The sequence below is a fragment of the Macrotis lagotis genome, chromosome X (assembly GCF_037893015.1).
Source record: "Macrotis lagotis isolate mMagLag1 chromosome X, bilby.v1.9.chrom.fasta, whole genome shotgun sequence".
Classification (NCBI taxonomy): Eukaryota; Metazoa; Chordata; class Mammalia; order Peramelemorphia; family Peramelidae; genus Macrotis; species Macrotis lagotis.
This window is the reverse complement of record NC_133666.1, coordinates 403,369,363-403,396,329: the sequence shown is the minus strand read 5'-3', so window position 1 is coordinate 403,396,329 and position 26,967 is coordinate 403,369,363. Positions and strand designations below refer to the sequence as shown.

The 26,967-nt window shown below is 36.0% G+C and overlaps 1 protein-coding gene across 14 annotated transcripts in view; it reads right to left on the bottom strand.

Annotated features, from left to right (window-relative positions):
* Positions 1–26,967, bottom strand: part of STAU2 (staufen double-stranded RNA binding protein 2) — a 492,544-nt gene that overhangs the window by 441,775 nt on the left and 23,802 nt on the right. For 2 of the 14 annotated variants that reach the window (XM_074203674.1, XM_074203670.1), the window contains exons 1-3: positions 22,372–25,267; positions 1,838–2,043; positions 394–524 (exon numbers count right to left, since the gene is read on the bottom strand). The exons of 1 other annotated variant lie outside the window; for it this stretch is intronic. In XM_074203674.1, coding sequence (XP_074059775.1) covers positions 394–524; positions 1,838–2,043; positions 22,372–22,478 — 444 coding nt within the window. In that variant the 5' untranslated portion in view covers positions 22,479–25,267. Of the gene's footprint in view, positions 1–393; positions 525–1,837; positions 2,044–3,535; positions 3,713–22,371; positions 25,271–26,967 lie in introns of those variants that run through there. 11 more of the 14 variants (XM_074203664.1, XM_074203672.1, XM_074203666.1 and 8 more) reach the window with 10 other exon arrangements.

Genomic DNA, 26,967 nt, shown 5'->3' with positions numbered 1-26,967 from the left:
TTGCTAGAAGAAAGACTCAATTTCCAATAGAATCTAGAATGGAGAGAAAAGTCTGGCTAATCAATATTTCTGTGCTCATAAGTGCTAAAAGGACTTGCCCTTTTAAGATTGAGGTATTATGGCCAAAAAAAATGATGGGTGGGAATTAAAGAAAAATCTGTTTCAATTCATTCTACCTTTAATTGTTTATTATTAATTTCAACCCAGAAACAATGACTTTAATCCCCATGCTTCTAGCCCTACCCCTTTAAAAAAAAAGCCAAAAGAAAAGGAAAAAGAAAAATCTAAAATTATAAATTTGATTTATTTTAGTAAGCAACTTGCTAGACCAAAAAATTCACCTGTTTATATATAACTTAAGGCATGGCTCACAATCTAAAATTGTAACCTTACCTTGGCATGAGCAGGCCCTCTTTCATTCAGAAGCTTATACTGGGGTTGAACTCTATTGAAACGGGCTAACTCATTTACCAGACACATTGGAGTTTTCTCTTTGGGGTTTGCCATGTTATCTTGGAGAGGAGCTGCAAATAAAGAATCTGTGAAGTTTTGGTGGAGAAATATCTTCTTCACAACTTCATAAAACTTTGCAAAAATGAAAAAAAAAGGTATTTTTAAAAAATATTTTGCAGATTATTCTTACCAAAATCATACACCTGTAAAAAATACTAAGTAAAACGTATGAAACTGAGAAAATCTTTTTTTTACCTTTTCCATTACATACAACAGAAGTAATTTATCATTCACAAAATCACGATCAAAAAATCACGATCAAATAAAAACAAAAAAACTTTTCTCTCACCTCAGCATTATATTTGGGGAGCCTATTTATAAAATCTAACATAATTTAAAATGACATTAACTGGAAAAACTTGTTGGTTCAAAGGTCAAATAATCTAACTTCTAAGTAGAAGCTTAATAAAATACTTATTTCCTCATTGTTTCCTTAACATAATTCTAAATCACAGAACGTGAAGTGTAGAAGAGGTATAGCAATCTAATCCAAAAAGGCCTCAAGGAATTAGCAGAGGGGAAGACCCAGGAACTAGGCTTCCCAAATCTCTTTCTAGTTCTCATATGTCACATTTTTACTTCTCTATTTGCACTATTATTAACTTTTCCTACCTTTTTTTCTCTCCTCCATTTACTTTCAATTTTTCCTAACATGTTGAGAACTGTTTCATTTTCTACACTCAATTAACATAACTTGTCCTTCATTTTTCTGTCATATATATATATATATATATATGAATTTATAGCAACCAAGAATTTCTTAATTTATTTTTTATCCATGATTCTTAGCCAGTATATTCATTAAGGTTAAAAAAAAAAAAGGAAGCAGCATTAATCATTTCTAACTGATACAAAAAATTTATAAAAAATGAAAAATATACCTTGGCTTATTTTCTGCTCAGTTTCACTCTATTTTTAGGAAATACTCAGAATAGATAGAAAACAGGATGTAAAAAGGAATAAAATGGTTTCATTTAAGCACATTAGTCACTTTAAAACTTTCTGTGGTTAGGTTAAGCTAAGCAATTATTTCTCTAAAACCTTTAGCATCTTTCTTTTCCAAGTCCAAATGGTTGGATGTAATGAATTGATCAAAATTATGATAATGGGGGCAGGTAGGTGGCGCAGTGGATAAGAGCACCAGCCCTGGAGTCAGGAGGACCCGAGTTCAAATTCAGCCACAGACACTTAATAATTACCTAGCTGTGTGACCTTGGGCAAGTCACTTAACCCCACTGCCTTGGAAAAAAAAGGAAAAAAGAAAAAAACGGCAAAAAAAAATAATTATGATAATGACCATTATATCAGAAAATTACAACCTTACCAGGTAAATTCTTAGAAGGAGCAGAATCCAACAGACCAATGATATGACTATTACAAGTGACAGCTAACTCTGGAATTGAACCATTCATGGTGTCTTGCAGACCCAGAGAACTTGGAGATATTAATGATGGGGATAGCACCGTAGGAGAAAGGGTAGATTCAGCGAAGTTTACTGAAGTCTGCATTTTAACTTGCCACTGTCTATCACTGCAATAAAAACAGATATGTGTTAAGTTATTCTTTTATTTTAGAAAATCAGTAAGGAAAATATAAATTGATTCAATGCTAGAAACAAATTTTGATGCTTGTACACCTACTGCAGTAACCATCAATGACAAAAGTGCTACAATGTTAATTAAATGGCTGACTAGGTCAGATGGTAAAAGTTATATGAATATTACTCATTAAAAGGGAAATAAGAGTTTTTAAAAAGAAAAAAATTAGAATTTATCAGAATATTCCCCAATCTTATATCATAATTCCATTCCTAGAACTACTATGTAACAGTCACAATACTGTTATGCTAAATATTTACCTTTTATAGAAAAATATGCATAGCATATGAAAATATTACAAGGATAAATGCTACTTAATCTCATTTACTTTCTCTCTTAAAAATAATTATGTTCATTTTTATTCCTTTTAACTATCTACTTTTGAGAAACAGCATTAATTCATTTGAATATTTTGGTTTTAGAATTCAGTTCTGGTTATGAAAGCAGAATGCAGCAGAGTATGTACAGGACATAAAGGCAAATCACTTTTTAATAAAGCATAAAAACAAAAATCCATACTTACAAAACAGATAAATTAGGAAATAATTATTCACATTACAAAAATAAATGTTAGGGCTGTGCTTAATGATTTATTTGAATATATCTACCCAAAAGAATTTTTTTGCCTATAGTTAAGGAAAACTTAATACTGAAGCACTGATAGCCATTGCATCAATTAAAAATGATCAAGCAACCCTAAAATCATATCAATGTAGCATAGAGGTTTCTTAACCTGAAATTTGTAAACTAGGGTTTTGGTATGGTTTGTTGTTTATTTTTATTCCACATTGTGATAACTATATTTCAATATAATTTATTTCCTTTTATAAGTTTACATATTTTATTTTAAGAACTTAAAAATATTCTGAGATGAACTAGCTTCGCCATATACTGCTAAAGGAGTCCATGAAACACAAAAAGGATAAGAATCCCTGATGTATAAGGTGATTTTGCTCCCCTAACTGAAGCCAATATGGAAACACATTCAAGTGGCCCTATTCATTGGAAATAAAAGGAATTTTCTATCCAAAAAAGGTGTTTTTTGCGACTGATATTTGGAATAAGAGAGATTGTATGAGGGGGAGGTGAAAAAAGAATGTGTTCTAAATAAAGGGAACAGCCAGGGCAAAGGTAAAAAGAGAAGAGAAAAAGAATCTTATATGAGGAACATAAAGACCAAGTGGATAGGACAAAAGAATGCAGGAAGAGAATAAGCCTAAAGACTGAGGAAAGATATGTCACAGCCAAAGTGTAAGGAGCTTTAAAAAGCAACAGAGAGTGGACTTCTGGCAAAGATGGCAGAGAGAAAACAGGCACAGTTCTAAAGTCTCCTGATCTTCCCCTATCTATGATATGAAACAAACCTCTTAACAGAAATCTGGCCCACAAACCCAGAAAGAAAAGCCAGGAGAAAGAACATGTACCTCAGGATTTGTCTTCCGCACCTGTGGGTGAGTCCGGGAGCAGAGTGCAGGAGCAGAGGCAGGATCAGCTGCGGATGAGCCTGATTAGGGACTGGATTGGAGCCCTGGGAGACTGAGGGCCCGAGTGCCAGACCTGCTTGATCAGCACTGGGGCTAGACCACCACGGCTGGGATCTACTAGGAAGCAGAGGTACTGGTGTTGGTGCTGATCCTCTGGAGCTTACCGACAGGGCTGGGGGGAGAGTTCTGCTGCAGGAGAACTGAGGACACCATCCCTGGGCTCCTCAGGTCTGAGGCCTCTTCCAGGAAAAAAACAATAGCAGAATACTGCTGCCTCAGGCACAGGTGTATGAGCAGAAGAGCCAGCCCAGCTGACAAAAGGGAGAGGGATGACCTCACCCCAGGCTAGAGCCCCCCAGTGATTGAAGACAAAAGCATTTAAGAGCTTTAACCGCTCCCTCAAATCAAGGTCACAGACACTCCAGAGAAAGCAACCAGCACCTCCTACTGGCCAGCCAGAGAAATTGTACTTAGTGAGTAAAGCTTCTAGCAATCCCAAACCCCTGTGAACCAGCCCCTCCCCAACTCAAGGTCTTAGCAAAATGAAGAAAGGTCAGCAGAAAGGTGGATCCATAGAAAACTTCTTGGAAGAAAAAGACCCTAACTCAGAGAGACCTAGAACCACTGAGGAGAATATAATCTGGTCTCCAGCATAGAAAGACTTCCTTGAAGAAACCAGGAAGGAGTTTAAAAATCAATTGGAAAATTTGGGAGAGTCAATTAACACCTTGCAACAAGAAAACAAAACACTGGAAAATACAATTGGTCAAACACAAAATGAGACTAAATCTCTCAGATCCTCAATTGGACAAATACAAATTGAGAACAAATTTCTCAGATCATCAACTGGACAAATACAAAATGAGATTAATTCTCTCAGATCCACAATTGGGCAAATGCAAAAAGAAAATAATTCTCTCAAAACCTCAATTGATCAAATGGAAAGCTCTTTGAAAAGTAGAATTGACCAATTAGAAATGGAGTTGTAAAAGGTAAATGAAGAAAACTCCTCCCTAAAAAAAAAAAAAAAAGAATGGACTCTATGGAAACTAATGACTTCATGAGACAGCAAGAGCCTGTTAAACAAAATAACAAAAATAGAAGAAATAGAAGAAAATGTAAAATACCTCATCAGCAAAACCACTGACCTCGAGAATAGGTCAAGGAGGGGCAACCTGAGAATTATTGGACTTCCCGAAAACATTGAAGAGAAAAAAAAAAAAAAGGCTGGACTTAATATTACAGGATCTAGTGATGGAAAATTGCCCTGATATCACAGAACCAGAGGGCTAAGTAGTCATTGAAAGAATACATCGATCCCCTCCAGAAAGAGATCCTAAAATGAAAACACCAAGGAATGTTGTGACCAAATTCCAGAACTATCAGATAAAAGAGAAAATTCTGCAAGCAGCCAGAAAGAAACAATTTAAATATCAAGGAGGCACAGTAAGGATTACGCAGGACCTGGCTGCATCAACATTAAGGGATCCAAGGGCCTGAAATGAGATATTCCAAAGACCAAGGGAGCTTGGAATGCAGCCAGGAATCCACTAACCTGCAAAGCTGAGCCTTCTTTTTCAGGGGAAATGATGGACAAATGGAAGAATTCCAAAAATTCCTGATGAAAAGACCAGAACTAAATGGAAAATCTGGACATCAAACAGGAGGTTCAAGAGACATATGAAAAGATAAAAAAAAACCAGGGAGGAGGGTAAAGGAAAAAAAAACTGCTATCCAATAGGTTGAAACTGGCTATATCACAGCATGGGGAAAAAGATTCTCATAACTCTTGAGAATTGTAACTCTAACAGAGAGAATATACCTAGCCAGAAGTGATGGACATTCATGACCTATCCATGAGAAAGCTGTAAAATGGGATAAAACTGGCTATAACCGCACTTGGGAGAAAGACTCTAATAACTCTCAAGAATTGTAACTCTATTAGATAGAATGTATTTAGCTAGAAGTGACAGATATTCAGAATTTTCTATGACTCAGATAGAATGATTTTAAAAACACTTCCTCCTTAGAAAGGGGAACAGGAAGGAAATGGGAGGAGGGAGGGGATTGAATGTAGTAAATCTCATTATACAAAGAGGTACAAAATACCTATGGTAATAGAGAGGAAGAAGGGAGGAGATGAGAAACACCTGAATCTTCTTCTCATCAGACTTGGCTTAAAGTCAATTTACACACATGCTCAGTTAACTTAAAAAAATCTAAACTTTCAAGTATTAAAAGGGGGAAAGGGGAGGAGGGATGGAGAAAGGGGGGAGGGGGAATTAACAAAAGGAAGGGAAGGGAAAAGAAAAAAGGGAAAGGGGAAAGAAAGGGGATGGGATGGATATAGGAGGGCAAACACACTGAAGGAGGGTGATAATCAGAAAAAAATACTGGGAAATATGGATAAAGAGGAGGAAAGAGGGAAATACAAAGAGAGGGAAGACAGCATGGAGGGCAATAAAGAATTAGTAATTATAACTTTAAATGTGAATGGGATGAACTCTCCCTTAAAATATAAGCAAATAGCAGAATGGATTAAAAACCAGAATCCTACAATATGCTGCTTACAAGAAACTCATTTGAAGCAGAGAGATACATATAGAGTAAAGGTAAAAGGTTGGAGCAAAATATATTTTGCTTCAGCTGAAGTGAAAAAAGCAGGAGCAGCAATCCTTATCTCAGATAAAGCAGCTGCAAAAATTTAGCATTTAAAAGAGATAAGGAAGGAAACTATATTCTCCTAAAAGTACCATAGACAATAAAGTGATTTTAATACTGAATATATATGCACCCAATGGGATAGCATCCAAAATCTTAGAGAAGTTGAAAGAATGACAGGAAAACATAGACAACAAAACTCTATTAGTGGGGGACCTCAACATACCACTCTCAAATCTAGATAAATCAAATCATAAAAGAAACAAGAAAGAAATTAAAGAGGTAAATAGATTGTTAGAAAAACTAGATATGGTAGACTTATGGAGGAAATTGAATGTGGAGAGAAAGGAATATACCTTTTTCTCTGCAGTACATGGCACTTATACAAAAATTGACCATGTACTAGGACATAAAAACTTAATGATCAACTGCAGAAAGGCAAAAATAGTGAATACATCTTTCTCAGATCACAATGCAATAAAAGTCATATGCAATATTGGGCCAGGGAGATATAAACCCAGAACCAATTGGAAACTGAATAACCTCATTTTAAAGAATGAGTGGGGGCAGCTAATTGGCATAGTGGATAAAGCACCGGCCTTGGAATCAGGAGTACCTGGGTTCAAATCTGGTCTCAGACACTTAATAATTACCTAGCTGTGTGGCCTTGGGCAAGCCACTTAACCCCACTGCCTAGCAAAAACCTAAAAAAAAATGAGTGGATCCAAAAACAAACTGTAGAAAAAATTAATCATTTTATCCTAGATAATGACAATAATGAAACAAAACACCAAAACTTATGGGATTCACTCAAAGCTGCTGTCAAGGGAAATATTATTATTAACTTTAAATGTTTACATGAATAAATTAGAGAAAGAGGAAATCAATGAACTAAATATGCAACTAAAAAAATAGAGAAAGAACAAATTAAAAATCCCCAATTAAATAGCAATTTATTCTAAAAAATTAAAGGAGAAATTAATAAAATTGAAAGAAAAACTACTGAATTAATAAATAAAACCAAGAGTTGGTTTTATGAAAAAAATCAATAAAATTGATAAACCTTTGGTTAATTTGATTAAAAAAAGGAAGAAAACCAAATTGCTAGTATCATAAATGAAAAAAAGGTAAACTCACCACCAATGAGGAGGAAATTAAAGTAATAATTTGAAATTATTTTGCCCAAGTCTATGCCAATAAATTTGACAATCTAAGTGAAATGGATGAATAATTACAAAAATGTAAGTTGTTCAGGTTAAATGATGAGGAGATTAAATATCTAAACAAACCTATCTCAGAAAAGAAAATTCAACAAGCCATCATTGAACTCCCTAAGAAAATATCTCCAGGGTCTGATGGATTCACAAATGAATTCTAGCAAACATCTAAGGAACAATTGGTGCCAATTCTATATAAACTCTTTGGAAAAATAGGGCAAGATGGAACTCTGCCTAACTCTTTCTATGAAACCAATATGGTGCTAATACCTAAACCAAGAAGAGTTAAAACAGAGAAAGAAAATTATAGACCTATCTCCCTGATGAATATAGATGCAAAAATCTTAAATAAATTCTTAGCAAAACGACTACAGCAAGTTATATCATTGGGACAATACATTATGATCAAATGGGATTTATCCCAGGAATGCAGGGTTGGTTTAATATTAGAAAAACTGTTAGTATAATCATTTATATCAACAACAAATCTATGAGAAATTTTATGATCATATCAATAGATACCGGAAAAGATTTTGATAAAATACAGCACCCATTCCTACTAAAAACACTAGAGAGTGTTTAGCAGCATCTATCTGAAATCATCAACAAGCATTATATTCAATGGGGAGAGGCCAGAGGCATTCCCAATAAGATCAGGGGTGAAACAAGGATGTCCATTATCACCATTCCTATTCAATATCATATTAGAAATGTTAGCTTCAGCAATTAGAGAAGAAAAAGAAATTGAAGGAATTAAAATTGGGAAGGAAGAGACAAAACTCTTACTCTTTGCAGATGACATGATGGTATACCTAGAAAATCCCAAGAAATCATCCAAAAAACTACTGGAAACAATTAGCAATTTTAGCAAAGTTGTAAGATATAAAATAAACCCTCATAAATCCTCAACTTTTCTATATATGACTAGCAAGATACAGCAGAAAGAGTTAGAAAGAGAAATCCCATTCAAAGTAACCTCAGACAATATAAAATACCTGGGAGTCTATTTGCCAAGGCAGACTCATAAACTTTTTGAAAACAATTATAAAACACTTCTCACACAAATTAAATCAGATTTAAATAACTGGGCAAACATCAACTGCTCATGGATAGATAGGGCTAATATAATAAAAATGACAGTTCTACCAAAACTAAACTACCTGTTTAGTGCCCTACCAATCAAAATTCCAAAAAAATTACTTTAATGTTAGAAAAAGTTGTAAGTAATTTCATATGGAGAAATAAGAATTTCCAGGGATTTAATGAGAAAAAGTGTAAAAGAAGGGGGCTTAGCCCTACCCAATCTAAAATTATATTATAAAGCATCAGTCATCAAAACTGTCTGGTATTGGCTAAGAAATAGAGTGGTGGACCAGTGGAATAGACTAGGTGCAATAGCAAAAAATGATTATAGTAAACTGCTGTTTGATAAACCTAAAGAGTCCAGCTATTGGGATAAAAACTCTCTCTTTGATAAAAACTGCTGGGAAAATTGGAAGTTAGTATGGAAGAAACTTAGATTAGACCAATGCCTCACACCCTATTCCCAGATAAGACCCAAATAGATACAGGATTTAGACATAAAAAACAATACTATGAGCAAATTAGAAGATGAAGGACTAGTTTACCTGTCAGGTCTATGGAAAGGGGAGCAGTTTACGACTAAGGAAGAGATGAAGAACATCACTAAAAACAAACTAGATGATTTCAATTACATTAAGTTAAAAAGCTTTTGCACAGATAAAACCGCTGCAACCAAGGTCAAAAGAAATGTAGTAAACTGGGAAACAATCTTGACAACTAGTGTTTCTGACAAAGGACTCATTTCTGAAATATACAGAGACCTGAGTCATATTTTAAAAAAATAGCCATTCCCCAGTTGACAAATGGTCAAAGGATATGCAAAAGCAATTTACAGATGAGGAGATCAAAGCAATCCAGTCATATGAAAAATTGCTTGAAATCATTACTTATTAGAGAAATGCAAATTAAAGCTTCTCTAAGGTACCACCTCACACCTCTCAGACTGGTCAATATGAAAAGAAAGGATAACATCATTGTTGGAAGGGTTGTGGGAAATCTGGGACACTATTTATATTGTTGGTGGAGCTGTGAACTCATCCAACCTTTCTGGAGAGCTATTTGGAACTATGCCCAAAGGGCAACAAAAATGTGCATACCCTTTCATCCAGCAATAGCACTACTGGGTCCTGAAGAGATGATGAAAAAGGGTAAAAACACCACTTGTACAAAAATATTCATAGCAGCCCCGTTTGTGGTGGCAAAGGATTGGAAATCAAGTAAATGTCCTTAAATTGGGGAATGGTTTAGCAAACTGTGGTATATGTATGTGATGGAACACTATTGTTCTATTAGAAACCAGGAGGGATGGGAATTCAGGGAAGCCTGGAGGGATTTGCATGAACTGATGCTGAGTGAGATGAGCAGAACCAAAAAAACACTGTATAGCCTAACAGCAACATGGGGGGTGATGTTAGAACTTGATGGACTCACTCATTCCATCAGTGCAACAATCAGGGACAATTTTGAGCTGTCTGCAATGGAGAATACCATCTGTATCCAGATAAAGAGCTGTGGAGTTTGAACAAAGTTCAAGGACTATTTATTTTGATTTAGGAAAAAAAGCTTCTATCTTATTGTCTGATCTTTTTATCTCTTATACTTTATGTTTCTTCTTTAATTCCTTTCTCATCACACTCAATTTGGATCAATGTACAACATAGATACAATGTAAAGCCTGACAAAATGTTTTCTGGGAGGGTTAGGGGGAGGGAAATAAGATTGGGGGGAAAATTGTAAAACTCAAAATAAATGAAATCTTTAAAGAAAAAGCAATGGAGGAGTTTATATTTTGATCTAAAATCAAGAGGGTGCCCCTGGAATTTAATGAGTAGGGAAATCTGATTAAGTATTAAGACTTTGTTGAGTAGAGTTTTAGGACCCTGCATTGTACTTTTTAATCTCCTTCCTGAAATAGAGGGCATATATTAGGAATGATAAATAATACATTTATATTGAAAAGCAGCAGGGCAGAGTGAATAAATCCAGGAACAGCAGAGTTCAAGGACTGCCCCTGTGCACCTGGGGTTCAACCTCTTTACCCCTAAGTGCTCTAGCAACCTGTGGCTGTGTGTTGTTTAATCATTTGACCATTGTATTTCAATATAACTGGTTATATATTTAAAAGCACTATTCTGATATACAGTCAATTAGCTTCACAAGGGGTCCATGACCCAAACAAGGTTAAGAACCCCTGCCTAACTAAATAAACAGGATGAGAAACACATTTTGATGTCTGACTAATGTGAGAATTTATTATGTTAAACCATATTTGCTACAAGGGTTTTGTTTTTCTTTTATTTCAATGGGAGAGAAGAGAAAGAAGAAAGAAATGCTTGATAATGGGGACAGGGTGGGGGAGGAGTTAATTTTTTTTAATTCCCTGTCTAAAATTTATAGTATGATACCAAAGGTGCCAACTTGTGTCATTATAGTACTGGAAGAGGGAATTTCCTTCCCTAGAAGTTCCTATACTAATGAAATCCCATATTTATGTTCATATATATATACATATATATATATGATTTCCACTTGAAATCATCTCATGGAAAGAGTATACCAGAAGCCTGTTTACACAGTAATTTAAGGGGGGGTAGATATTTTTATCCAAAAAAAAAATTAGGCAAAAAACAGGAATTAGCTCTTTTGCATAGTACTTTATATGCTGAGTTATCTTGCATCTAGGAGGTTGATAGCATAACATAGAGGCAAAAAAAAAATTACACCAAAACATACCATTTTGTTGCCATTAAAATTCTAAATGTTGATTTCATGCACTTAAGCCAAGAAAGAATCATAAGATTATGATTTGGAGCTGAAAGGACCTCAGACCAACCCACTCATTTTCAAGATGAAGAAACTAACGTCCCCAGTGCCTTTAGAATTAATCATTCTATAAGTGAGGCATAGCAGAAAAAAGTCTGATCTAAAAAAGGAAAAATCTATAAAGGAAATAACAAAATAGAAATTGTTTCAGAGAGTTCAAAATCAATATTTCAAACGTTTAAACATCACAAGAACCACAAAAAGAAAAATAAGGAATAAATAAGGACCATGAACCAAGAATAAAATTTATAGGAAGGGAAAGAAATGAATGCAGAGAATTGAGCAAAAAAAATTAAATAACTAAATAAAGAAAAAAAGGAAAATAAATCAACAGTTTAGGCAAAAACTCAATACTAGGTAAAGGGTTAACAAACAAGAAAGAAGACAAAGAATGAAGAGTAAAACTGTGGGCTGCATCAAAGCAAGTTAAACAAAGCTACTCTTAGGAGCAAAGTATTGACTTAAAACCCTCCTTATATCACTGCTTCATTGTAGGGGAGGAGCTTATATAGTTCAATGAAACTATGAACCAAAATGTGAAGGATTACCCAAGATAGACATGCCACAGTGGAAAGTTCTGACACAAAGTGATACACTGGAGAAGGATGTGGCAAACCAATAAAATCTCATGGACAGTATTAAAATGATAAAAGAGATGACACTGGAGGACCTCTACTGGAGAAGAGCAAAGGACAACTACAAGGAGCTCCAATACCAATGAAACAACTGGAACAAGGCCTAAAGGAAGCATCTGGTAACTAAAAGGAAAAATCCAAAAGATCAATATTGCATAGGAACCTGGTAATTTGGATGTGGCCAAATAAAAGATTAAACATCAGTGTTCTGGATATCAATGAACTCAAATGAGATGGAATTGGGTGAACTAAATTCTGATGATTACTATATAAGCTACTGTGGGTAAGAATCTCTTGAAGAGATGGAGTAGCCCTCATAGTCAATAAAAAAATGAAAAAAGCAATCCTAGGGTATCGTGTCAAAACTGTGACTGAATTACATCCATCTGAATCCAAGGAAAATTATTCAATATCAGAATATACTCCAATCACTGATGCTGAAGAAAGCAAAGTTGATCAGTTCTATGAAGACCTACAACATCTAGAAATAGAACCAAAGAAAGATGTAACATTCATCATAGGGGATTGAAATGCTAATGTAGGAAAATTAAAGTAGGAAATCAAAAGATAATTGAAATGGTCTTGAAGTACAAAATGAAGGAGGGCAGACATCAATTAGAACTTTGTCAAAATAACTCGCTGGTCAGAGTAAACACTCCTTTTCAACTCAAAAGGTGACTCTACATATTGACATCACCAGATATCAATACAGTAAACAGTTAAAGGTAGAGGAACTCTATTATTGTTAGTTAAAACAAGACCTGGATCAGATCTTGCAAAAATCAGATTTAAAATGAAAACAGTAGAGAAAACCATCAGAATTAAATAATATTCCTTACAACTATGAAGTAGAGTTGAAGAATAGATTTAAAGGAATATATTTGGTAGACAGAGGTTAGCAATATTGTACAAGAGGAAGCATCAAAAAAAATTTCAAAGAAAAGGAAGAGCAAGAAAACAAAATGGCTGTCTGATGAGACTTTAGAAATAGCACAGAAAAGAAAGAAAAAGATAAAGATATTTTTGTTGTTTCAGTCATTTCAGTAGTGTCCAACTCTTTGTAAGCCATTTGGGATTTTCTTGGCAGATGCTGGAATAGTTTGCCATTTTTTTTCTTCTTGAGGAAACTGAGGCAAACAGAGTTGAGTGACTTGTTTACAGTTACACAGCTACTACGTGTCTGAGGCCAGATTTAAACTTAGGAAAATGAGTCCTCCTGTCTCAAGGATAAGCACTGTATCCACTATGACACTATGACACTTAGTTGTCCCAATCCAAATGAATGCAGAATTCCAGAGAAAAACAAGAAGAAATAAGAAAGTTTTCTTAAATGAGCAATGCAAAGAAATAGAAAACAATGGAATGGGAAAGAAAAGAGATCTCTTTGAGAATATTAGAGATATCACCATATAAGAAAAAGAACATAATGAAATGCAAAATGGATAATTTTGATTCCATTAAAAAGGTTTTGCACAACCAGAATCAAAGCCACCAAGAGTAGAAAGAATGCAGAAAACCAGGAAACATTTTTCACAGTCAATGTTTCTGATAATGGTCTCATTTCTCAAATACATAGAGAATTTGGTCTAATTTATAAGAATACAAGTCATTACAAGTCATTTCCCACTGATAGTCAAAGGATATGAACAGGCAGTGCTCAGATAAAGAAATTAAAGCTAATGGTCATATGGAAAAATGCTTTGCTGAAGAAGCTGTGGGAAAATTGGAACATTAAAGCATTGGAGTTGTGAACTGAACCAATCATCCTGGAGAGCAATTTGGAACAATGCCTTAAAAGCAATCAAACTGTATGTACCCTTTGGTCCAGCAATACTACTATTAGGTCTATATCTCAGAGAGATGATAAAAAAAAGAGGAAAGTACCCATGTACAAAAATATTTATAGCAGGTGTAGTGGCAAAGAATGAGAAATTGAGGGAATGCCCATCAATTGGGAAATTGTTAAAACAAACTGTAGTATATGAATATAATGGGATATTATTGCTCTACATGAAATGATGAGTAGGCAGATTTCAAAAAAACCTAGAAAGACTTAGATGAACTGATGCTGAGTGAAGTGAGCAAAATCAGGAGAAAATTGACATGATCAACTATTATAGACTTAGCTCTTCTCATCAATACAGCGATGAAAGACAATAGGGAATCTGAATGAAGATCAAAGCATATATTTTCACCTTTTTAAATTTGTCTTTTGCTTTTTCCTTCTCATGGCTTTTCCCTTTTTTGTTTTGATTCTTTTTTCACAGTGTGACTAATATGTGTAACACAATTGTACATGTATAACCTATATTTGATTACCAGCTATCCTACAGTGGGTTAAAGAAATGGTGGGAGGGAGAAAACTTTTAAAAATGGATGTTGACAATATTCTTTACATATAATCGGAAAAATTAATTAAAAATATCGTTCAGTGATTGCATATACATATACTGTTTACTGTCATGGGGTGGGGAGAGATATGGAGGGAGAAAATTTGGAACTCTAAATTTTATTTTAAAAAATGAATGTTTAAAAGTCTTTTCATGTAATTGGAAAAAACAAAATACCATTTAAATGAAAAAAAGAAATTTTAAAACTGGACCCAAATGCAATCTCCCACAGGAGAGTCATTCCTGATCCCTTCCATTGCTAATGCCTGTTATGGTATATTTATTTTGTATACCTTTGTAAGTATACATTTTATATGTTGTCTCCCTCTATAGAATAGTGACCTTTTTGAAAGCAAGGACTGTTACATTTTTGACTTTATATTTCTAATGCCTATCACAGAGTCTGGTTCATAGTAGATGTTTAATCTTTTTTTTTTAATTAACTGAGTCACAATCTGATTCCAATCTATCCTTCCATACTGATTTCACATTATTCCCTCTCACAGACTAGCCTCCTGGCTTACAATGGTCAATCTCTATATAGGTGATTCTCTACAACAAGAACGTTCTTTCTTCTAAGATGTGTTTACCATTTAAAGGGGCTTTTCCTGATGTTTTCCTCATCCTGCCATTTTTACTGCAGTCTTCCCTATATATTTTATATTTAATTTGCATATGTTTCCTATTTAAATCTCTGCATACATATAGTCACCTAAAACCATATGATCCCCAGGTAAATCACAAGATCTGAAGTGTTTAAGTGAAGTGTGAACAGGGTCTTCTAGTAAATCTCCAAAATAACTAAAATCTCCTCTCAGCTTTCACTATTTCTTCCCAGTCAACTTAGGAACAAGCCACAACCCTCTTGGCAACTCTGGCTCCCCACATGACTTGTCCTCCTCACTTACAAATTAAGTTTCTTAAGGGCAAAAAAACTCTCTTGTTTATTTGAATTTGTTTCCTTAGCATTGGTACAATGTCCAAAATATGGTAAATGCTCAATATTGTTTTCTTCATTCTTTCATTGTTTCATCTGGAAACTACTAGAGTATAGGAGACCAAGAAAATTTAGCAATGTTTTACAATTTACTAATGCATTTAGGTATCATTGCATTTCTTTATATATGTGTCCCCCTACTGAATTGTAAACTACATAGGAAAGGGCTGTGTCTTATTAAAATTTTATGCCTATTCCAATTTGTTCCACAAAGTTTTACACAGAAGGCATTTTGTGTTTGTATGACTTTTGATTTCATTATACTGATCTATTGCTAATTATATTTATTAGTGGAATAAAACTAAGAGAAAAACAAAAGTTTTCATCCCTTCTTGAATTAAGCTCCTTCAGGGAAGAAGCTACTTTATTCTCGGTATCATGGAATGCACTATCAAACAACCTTGGACGTGACTTACACTTAAGAAATATTTGTTGAATTTAATTGGGTTAGTGGGGCAGTTAGGTGACTCAGTGAATAGAGCACCGGCCCTGGAGTCAGGAGTACCTGAGTTCAAATCTGGCCTCAGACACTTAATAATTACATAGCTGTGTGGCCTTGGGCAAGTCACTTAACCCCATTTGCCTTGCAAAAAAAAAAATCTGAATTTAACTGGGTTCAACTAGAACTCTAGATTAATCTCAAAACTGTGAATCAGGATTAGGATGAAAATTTCTTTTAATATACATTATCTTTTTAAAGACTTTTTTTCTCCTTGTAATCTGAGATGCAGAACCTGCTCCGATAATTCAGCTAAAAAAATTGTTTAATGTTAAGAAGGTCAGGAAGAGAGAGGATGGGAATGGGCTAAAAAATGGAGAGAATGTCCAAGGGCCAAGCATGACCTGAGATCCTCCAACTGAGGAGGCAGAGTCTAAGCTAGGTGAGAAAGATGGTTGGAAACCCAGGCGGGGGGGTGCTCCCCCAGAAGGGTGCCCCAGGATTCAAGAAAGGACCTTCTCCTGATAGTGACATCAACATGCCAACAGCCATGTATGTGAGGTTCAGAACAGAGGGCGCTGGTTTCCCAGCTAAAATTGTTGTCGAGCTCTTGAGCTGTATCTACTGTGAGTCAAACATCCTGACCTCAGTGAGCTTCTCTTCTATTGGGGAGTTCAACACATCTATAAATAGATACTCAGTAAATGTAAGGCTGGGGATTTGAGGGAGAGTACCAACTACTGGAAGGACAAGGAAAGGCCTCAAGAACACGGATTCAATGATTTGAGGTTTTTATATATATATACATTTCAATATAACTAGCTTCTTTGTAACTCACTTTATGCATGTAAAACTATTAATTTAAGAAAGAGTTCAGTTCACAGGTGTCACCAGATTGCCAGAGTGGTCCAGGATGCAGAAACAGTCAAGAACCTTTGCCTTTAGAGAGAGCTACTTCAGTAGATCAGATATTGCAGAAACCATACTGAGAGGGATACATAGGTGTGGGGAAGGAAGTAGCTGTTAACAAATACATAGTCCTCTATAACTATATCTATATATAAAGCAGCTGAGTCATAGACCTCAAAGGAAACTTAGAGGTCATGTGACCAACCCCTCACCAAGATAAGAAACCTTGAGGCCCAAAGGCAATTCAGTGAGTCATATATAATAGAGCTGGGATTTGAACCTGAGTACTCTAACTCCAAAGCTAGCATTTATTTCCATGCAGCCTGTTGCAATAGATAAGGAAAATAGAAATACTTTAAGTGGTGGCAAGCTCTAAAGATAGTATAAAATTGAATGTGACAATAGCCAGCAGCAAGGAACCATTTAAGTACATGAGTGGCTTTGCAGATGACATGATGTTATACCTAGAGAATCCAAAAAAATCATCTAAAAAGCTACTAGAAACAATTAGCAACTTTAGCAAAGTCGCCAGATATAAAATAAAGCCTCACAAATCCACAGCATTTCTATATATTACTAGCAAGATACAGCAGCAAGAGCTAGAAAGAGAAACTCCATTCAAAGTAACTTCAGACAATATAAAATACCTGCTGTAAGGGGAAGCTCTGGACCGGGGCCACCCATGAAGGTCATATGACCTGGGCCGTGAGACCCCTGGAAGTCTGAACCTGCCTTGTAAGGTATCTTATAGGGTACTGGGACGGCTTCGCTAACAGGATGTGGCTCCGCCCATGGGTTGGAACTTGGGAGGAGCATGTACCCCGGGAAGAAAGGGTTACTGGATAAAAGAGCGCTGTGCAAAAGTTCGGGGGGCCATTTTCTGCTGTTCATGAATAAAGATGCTGCTGTTGTAAACCAGGCTCGTGTGTGGCTGTGAACTTCCTTCCCATCCCCCAGGGCGGAAGCCGGAGTGCACCCGAAGACCTCGGAGAGAGGTAAGCCCGCGGCTAGGCTCATTCTCAAGGCAGTAGCAGGTGCTCGGGTGCACGTTTCAAAGGTGCACGTTTCACCTGCCAAGGCAGACTCAGAACTATGAAAACAACTACAAAATACTTCTCACACAAATAAAATCAGATTTAAATAACTGGACAAATTATTCCTCAATTAACAAATGGTCAAAGGATTATGCAAAGGTAATTTATAGATGTGTAAATCAAAGCAATCCATAGTCATATGAAAAATTGCTCGAAATCATTACTTATTAAAGAAATGCAAATTAAAACATCTCTGAGATACCACCTCACACCTCTCAGACTGACCAATATTACCAAAAAGGACAATGATCAATGTTGGAAGGGATGTGGAAAATCTGGGACACTAATACATTGTTGGTGGAGCTATGAACTCATCCAACCTTTCTAGAGAGCAATTTGGGATTATGCGCAAAGGGCAACAAAAATGTGCACACCCTTTGACCCAGCCATACCACTACTGGGTCTATACTCTGAAGAGATGATAAAAAGGGTAAAAACATCACTTGTCCAAAAATATTCATAGCAACCCTGTTTGTGGTAGTAAAGAATTGGAAATCGAGTGAATGTCCATCAGTTGGGGAATGGTTGAACAAATTGTGGTATATGTATGTCATGGAACACTATTGTTCTATTAGAAACCAGGAGGGATGGGAATTTAAGGAAGCCTGGAAAGATTTGCATGAACTGATGCTGAGAGGGATGAGCAGAACCAGAAAACCACTGTACACCCTAACAGCAACATGGGGGTGATGAACAATCCTGTTGGACTTGCTCATCCCTTCAGTGCAACAACCAGGGACAATTTTGAGCTGCCTGCAATGGAGAATACCATCTGTATCCAGAGAAAGAATTATGGACTGTGAACAAAGACTATTATCATCAAATTAGAAAAAAAAAAGCCTTATATTATTATGTAATTTTACTATCTCCTACTTTATTTTTTTTTCCTCTTAGGGATATGATTTCTCCCTCATCACATTCAACTGAGATTAATGTATACCATAGAAACAATGTAAAGACTAACAGACTGCCTTCTGTGGGGGGTGGGGGGAGGGAAGCAAGAATGGGGGGAAAATTGTAAAACTCGAAATAAATAAAATCTTTCCTTAAAAAAAAACAAAAGAAAAATTCCAGTAGCTCCCTCTAAAGTTCAAAATTAAAATTTTTGTTTTAAAGTCCTAAATAAATAAACAAATAAATAAATAAATAACTTGGGCAAATATCAACTGCTCCTGGATAGACCAAGCTAATATAATAAAAATGACAATTCTACCTAAATTAAACTACTTATTTTAGTGCCCTACCAATGAAAATTCCAAAAAATTACTTTAATGTTAGAAAAAATTGTAAGTAAATTTATATGGAGAAATAATAAGTCAAGAATTTCTAGAGATTTTATGGGAAAAAAGTGCAAAAGAAGGTAGCTTAGCTCTACCAGATCTAAAATTATATTATAAAGCATCAGCCATCAAAACTGTCTGATACTGGCTAAGAAATAGAGTGGTGGACCAGGTACAAAAGAGAATAGAAATGATTATGGTAATCTGCTGTTTGATAAACCCAAAGAGTCCAGCTTCTGGTATAAAAACTGTTGGGAAAATTGGAAGTTAGTATGAAAGTTGGATTGGACCAACATCTCACACCCTTTACTAAGATAAGATCAAAATGGGTACAGGATTTAGACATAAAAGATAATATTATAAGCCAACTAGGAGATCAAGAATAGTTTACCTGTCAGATCTATGGAAAGGGAAGCAGTTTATGACTAACGAAGAGATAGAGAATATCATTAAAAACAAACCAGATAATTTTGATTACATTATATTAAAAAGCTTTTGCACAAACAAACCACTGTGACCAAGATCAAAAGAAATGTAGCAAATTGGGGTAAAATTTTTAAAACCACTAGTATTTCTGACAAAGGACTCATTTCTAAAATAGAGAGAACTGAGTCAAATTTATTAAAAAAAAAAAAAAAAACCAAGTCATTCCCCAATTGACAAAGGGTCAAAGGATTTGCAAAGGCAATTTACAGATGAGGAAATCAAAGCAATCCATAGTCACGTGAAAAACTGCTCTAAATCATTACTGATTACAGAAATGCAAATTAAAGTATCTCTGAGATAACACCTCTCACCTCTCAGACTGGTCAATATGACCAGAAAGGACAATGACCAATATTGGAAGGGATATGGGAAATCTGGGACACTAATACATTCTTGGTGGAGCTGTGAACTCATCCAGCCTTTCTGGAGAGCAATCTGAAATTATGTCCAAAGGGCAACAAAAATGTGCATGCCCTTTGATCCGGCAATACTACTAGGTCTAAACCCTGAAGAGATCATGAAAAAGGGTGAAAATATCACTTATACAAAAATATTCATAGCAGCTCTGTTTGTGGTAGTAAAGAATTGGAAATCGAGTGAATGTCCATCAGTTGGGGAATGGTTGAACAAATTGTGGTATATGTATGTCATGGAACACTATTGTTCTATTAGAAACCAGGAGGGATGGGAATTCAGAGAAGCCTGGAGGGATTTGTATGAATTGATGCTGAGTGAGATGAGCAGAACCAGACAAACCCTGTACACTCTAACAGCAACGTGTTGTTCGAAACTTGATGGACTCACTCATTCCATCAGTGCAACAATAAGGGACAATTTTAGGGTATCTGTGATGGAGAATACCGTTTGTATCCAGAGAAAGGGATTATGGAGTTTAAACAAAGATCAAAGACTATTACCTTCAATTTTTTTTAAAAGAAAGGTATCTTATTATGTAATTTTGCTATCTCTTATATTTTATTTTTTCCTTCGGCATATGATTTCTCTCTCAACACATTCAATTTTGATCGACTGTACAGCATGGAAACAATGTGAAGGCTATCAGACTGCCTTTTGTGGGGGGTGAGAGGAAGGAAGCAAGATGGGGGGAAAATTGTAAAATTCAAGAAAGTAAAAAAAATAATAAAGTACGAATAGGAATTACTGATTACAATCACATCTGCTTGGAAGACAGGACAGTTTTGTAAAGATGCAGTCAGTTATCAATTATATAAATGTTTTTTGCTTTGAATTAATTAAGCTCCTACTGTGGATAAGACCCTGCATAAGGGTTAGGGATCGATTCAAAGACAAAAATGAAACAATGGCTGTCCTCATGAAACTTATATTCTACTAAAAGAACACAAAATATATATATACACAAATAAATAAATAAACAGATCACTCTAAGAGAATACACTAGCAGCTAGGGAGAAGACAGCAGCATTCATGAGGGCAGAGGAAAAATCAGCACTGAGATTTGAAGTAAGCATAAGAATTCTGAGAGGCAGAAATGAAAAGAATTTATTCCAAACTCAGAAAGCAGCTTTTGCTAATCTACAGAAATTTGGGGGATCAGCTAGTAATCAGGATGGTTTAAACATTAAGTACATAAAAGGGAATGATAAAAATAAATTTGAAAAGGAAGAATGGAGCCAGATGATAGCAGACCTTGAAGGCCAGGCTAAAAAGGATGTAAATTGTTTGAGGGAAAAAAAGAGGGAGCCACTGAAAGTTTTGAAGAAGGGAGTGGCATGGTCAGATCTGTGCTTAAAAAAATTCTGGGCAGCAATGTGGAAGAAAAATTAGAAAAAAGGAGACCAGAAGCAGAAAGACCAATTCAGCAATCGACAATAATATTCGAATGAAATCTTTGAAGGCCATAAGTAGAGAGAGAGAACTTCCAAAGTATGACAAGTCAATTCTATAGGAAAGAAGAACAAAGACCACTTCTTTTCCTGAGCTTGGAGGAAAGAAAAGCTTTCTAAAGATAGTAAAAAAAGTTGGAAAAAAAGCTGAAAGGTGTCAGGGAAGGAGAGAATTTGAAGTTTATGACCTGTCTTTTTTTTTCTCAAGAAAAGAAGCTAGAAGAAAAGAAAGCAGAAGAAAGAAAGAGAAACAAGAAGACAATATTACTCCCTAACTGGATAATCAATTTACAGATAACTAAATTAACTGAAATAAATTTCCATGTAGAATTATAATGAAATCCATTCTTTCCTCATTTAAGATTCTTCATTTCCTTATACTGTCATATTCAACTACTTATCCATCATTAAGCAATTTTTTTTAATGTACTGAATGTACAAGACACTGAGCTGGGCATTTATATTCAGATCTAAAATGGTAAGTAACCAAAATAGATTCAGAACACAACATGATCAAAATTATTAAAAATAGACCAGGAACTGTAGGAGCTAGACAAGTCAATGCTATAGCAAAGCATAGTCATCCAATCAACTGTCAAAGATACATCTTTCAGTTCCAGTAGGCCCAATTCCTAAACTTCTATAACTGATTTTTGTACCTTCCTAACATGTATATATATGTATGTGTGTGTATATATATATATATATATATATATATATATATATATATATATATATGCATTAATCTTCTAATAAAGAATGAAATCAGGACTGAAGAAAGCAGGATAGGAGTGCATTTGAAAAGTAGTCAGAGTTTCCTTAATAAGTAATTTGCAGAGCAACTGGCCCTCACTTCTTATACTTGCCTTCTCCACTGAACAATAAATAATTAATTACCTCTGTATGCAGGACACTGTATCAGGAACAAAAGGAAGTACAAAGTTTAGATAAAACAGAGTCCCTTGTCCTGATGACACTAAGAGTCTAGAAGGGAAATAAAACATATAGATATATATATAAGATCATTATAATACATAATACAATAACATGAGTATAGTAGAAATTATTAAATCCAAGTGGTACATACAAGGTACAAAGTTGTTCCTGATAAGAGGTATCAAAAAGGAGGTTTTTGACATTGTCTTTAAAGAATGACTAAGAATTCAAGCGACTAAGAGGGGAAGAAAATTTATTATTTCCAAGCAAAGAAAATAAAGTGCACAAAATTGCAGAGACAGGAAAAATCTGGTCATGCTCAAAGGGCAGGAAGTAATCCAGTGTTAATGAGATAAGGAATACATTAGAAGAAATGATATAAAACAGACCTGGAAAAGGAGAACAATGTTTCATTATGGAGGGCCTTCAATGTTAAAGTTCCTAGAAGTACAATAGATAAAATAAACCTCACAGCAAGGGAAAAAAAAGTAAAACTTTTTTAGCATAATGTTATAGAAATCTCAATAAGTTTATGAGTAGAACCTCCACGAATCTGAAACAAACTGTCAGAAGTACGTGGTGAACGTAAAATGCTATCATGGCAATCAAGTACAAAAAAAGGAAGGAGAATTGATTTCTGCTGCAAAAATGGGCCAGCTTATTTGACCTGGCTGCCAAAAGATATGGGGAGTAGAAGAGAAGATTCTGAGTAAACACATTTGAGGCTAGCAAGTAGACTTCTCTGTTATTAGTTCATGGAACTCTTATCACATTAGGGTCCCAGACTAGGATTTAGCATACTATACAGACTTTAGGCAAAATAAGGATAGTTTTTTATATTTTTACTAAGCCAGAGTTTGCCAAAACCTCTCTTCTAGACCATGGAGATAGCTGAAAACACTTTATATATTGCACTAATTCCTAATGGAAAAGTTGTGAGACCATAAGGATAAGAGAAAATCTCTAATTTCTTAGCTTGGTCGCATGACTCAAAATCATGAGGAAAATGTCAACACAGCCCCCAAAAAATCCATTTTTAAACACATGTAATCTACACTTTCTGGAAATGAAACACTCTTCTATCTCTGAGTAGTTAAAAATACATGTGTGGTAAGCTTAGATCAACTAAGAATGAACTTTAAAATTACAATGTAAATAAAATCATCTAAGTTTAGCATTTTTGGTATAAAACAGATGATTGGATGAGGTCATTTTATTATATCTCTTTAGGAGGAAAATGTATTTTTTCCATTGGAGATTATATGTTTTATCATGAAACATTCTGTCCTCATTCTCTTTCATTTTGCCTGTGTAATGACACCATTTAAGGGTTGAGTTCTAGAATGAAAAATAACTCCTAAATCTCTATCTCCAATCTTGACTATTTGCCAAAAGAACCTGCTGGAAATTTCCATTTTGAGGTCCCCCAACTCAACATATCAATATATACTTATTTTCTTTTTTGTAATTTTGGCTCTCCTTCCTAACTTTCTCTTATCTCTGGAGATAGTATTATCTGCCAGTCAGTTGATAGATATGTATTAAATGCATACTATGTACTAGGCCCTCTGCTAAACCTCAGAAGTACAAAGAAATGCAAAAAATAGTACCTACCCTAAAGAAACTCAAACTTAATTAGGGAAAACAACACATAAAAGAGAAAGTGCTTGGGAAGCAAGGATGAAGAAATTCTACTGTCAAGTAGAATTTGATGAGATGTCCACCTGTACCCCTCCCTGAATAAAAGATTTGAGAGGAGCTCAATGACACCCATTCTCCTCTCTCTCCAGTCCCAGAGGAGAGGGGTCCAAGGGGTAGTGGGTACACTAAGGAAGTGTGAGTTTCAGACTTGATGTGATGCTTCAGGAAGAGGAGTCTAGAGAAAACTGAGAAGTCCAATGGAGAAATCAGGTGGGAATTGAATCACATAAACTTAAACTCCAGAAATCAAATTATACTAGCAGTTCTCAAAGTGTGGTCAGGGGATCCCTCGGGATCCTGGAAACCCTTTCCAGAAGTCAAAACTATTTTCATAATAGAACTAAGAAATTTTCATTTGTAATGGTAAATATCAATATAAATAAAGGCTCTATATGAGGGGTGAGGATGGCAAGGAAGAAGTCTTCAATAACTTTAAGAATGTAAAGGGGTCCTGAGACTAAAAAGTTTGAGAACCATTGTATTATCAAATCAGAGACATCAGTACTAGAAAGTCAGTCAGTCAATAAATATTCATTAAGAAGAGTGCTCAGAATGGGGGGCGGAGCCAAGATGGCAACAAGAAGGGTTTCAGTCTTAGGTGCTCTCTGATAAAACTCATAAGCTAAGGACTCTAACTAAACTTTTGAGAGACAGAACCCACACAGGGACCCAGTGAGGCAGTTCTCCTACTCAAGGTAACCTGGAAAAGAGCAGAAAGGCTCTGCTTCCCGGAGTTGGAGGGGCGGCCCGCCAGAGGGGTGGCCCACCAGAGCGGGAAAAAGGTCAAACTTCAGCCTCCCAGAGGCAGCACCAGGGCACTGGGAGTCTCAGCTAACAGCAGCGGGGGAGTCTCCTGAGCTGCACCCCGGGGAGCACCGGGCACAAAGTGGGGGAACAGTGGGGGACCTCTGCCAGAGCAAGCACATGGAGCCCAGCCCTCAGGGCACACAGCCAGCAGCTTGGTCTTTCTGCAGCCCAGAGCCGGAAACAGAAGCAGACAGAGCCCTTAAGCAGGAGCCCCCAGGGCATGAGCACATTGAGCTGAGGGAGGGGAGTGAAGAGAGAGAGACTGACAAGCTCTGAGCTCTGTCCTCTGTCCCTGGAACAGGACTCTGGGGCTCTAAACATATTCAGATCCTGATCGCAGTCTAGGCCCCCCCCATAGAACAGCAGCCCCCCCCACCTCAGACCCTTGGCAGAGGGGGGGCGCTTATGGTCATTCACAGACCAGGAGGGAGGACAGAGCCTCACACACTGAGACCCTTGGGGGAGAGTCCCAAAAGCTCAGGAAGCACCCCAAAACCAGGCCCAGGCTGGGAAAATGAGCAAGCAGAGAAACAAAAGGAAGACTATTGAGAAATATTTTGCAAATGAGCCCAAGAAGGACCAAAATACTCAGTCTGAAGATGAGGAAGCACAAGCTCCTGCATCTAAAGACTCCAAGAAAAACTGAAATTGAGCTCAGGATATGACCGAGCTCAAAAAAGACTTTGACAATCAAATGAGGGAGTTGGAAGAAAAACTGGGGAAAGAAAGGAGAGAGATGCAGGAAAAACATGAAAATGAAGTCAGCAGCTTAGTCAAGGAAATCCAAAAAAAAAATGCTGAAGAAAATAGCATGCTAAAAACCAGCTTAGGTCAAATGGATAAAACAGTTCAAAAAGTTATTGAGGAGAAGAATGCTTTAAAAAGCAAAATTGGCCAGATGGAAAAAGAGATAAGAAAACTCTCTGAGGAGAACAAATCCTTCAGACAAAGAATAGAATTCAGGGAGATTGATGAATTTACCAGAAATGAGGAATCAATACTTCAAAACCAAAAAAATGAAAAATTAGAAGAAAATGTGAAATATCTCATTGAAAAAACAACTGATATGGAAAACAGACTTAAGGAAAGATAATTTAAAAATTATTGGAATACCTGAAATTCATGATCAGGAAAAGAGCCTTGACATCATTTTCAAAGAATTACTACAGGAAAATCGCCCTGATATTCTAGAAGCAGAGGGCAAAATAGAAATGGAGAGAATACACTGATCCCCCGAGAAAGAGATCCCAACAACCCAACCCCTAGGAATGTTATAGCCAAGTTCCAGAACTCCCAAGTCCAAGAGAAAATATTACAAGCAGCCAGAAGGACACAGTTCAAATATTGTGGAGCTGCAGTCAGGATCTCGCAGTACTTAGCAACTACATTGGAAGCTCATAGGACTTGGAATACAATATACCGGAAGGCAAGAGAGCTTAGAATGCAGCCAAGGATGAACTACCCAGCAAGGCTAAATGTCCTCTTCCAGGGAAAAAGATGGACTTTCAATGAACCAGGGGAATTTCAAATGTTCCTTTTGGAATGGCCAGAGCTGAATAGAAGGTTTGATCTTCAGATACAGGACTCAGGTGAAGCGTGGAGATTGGAGGAGAGGGGGGAAATATGAGGGACTTAATGAGGATGAACTGCATACATTCCTGCATAGAAAAATGACACTGATAATACTCATATGAACCTTCTCAGTTAATAGAGCAGGTAGAGAGAGCTTTTATAGTTGAAGCACAGGAGAAAGCTGAATTCGAAGATAAAATATGGTGTAAAAATGGAGTCAATAGAAAAAAAGGGAAATGGAATGGGAGAAAGAAAAAGGAGAGGGGGAATAGTCCAAGATATTTCACATAAGATTTTTTTTATTACAATGAGCTATTTCAATGATATGGAAGGGGGGAGGCAAGGGGGAATGAGGGAAACTTTGCTCTCATCCGAGATGGCTAGGAGAGGAAACAGCAAATATACTCAATGGGGTATAGACATCTGGAGTAAGAAGGAGGGGGGGAGCAGGGGGAAGGGGTGGGGATGTGAATAAAG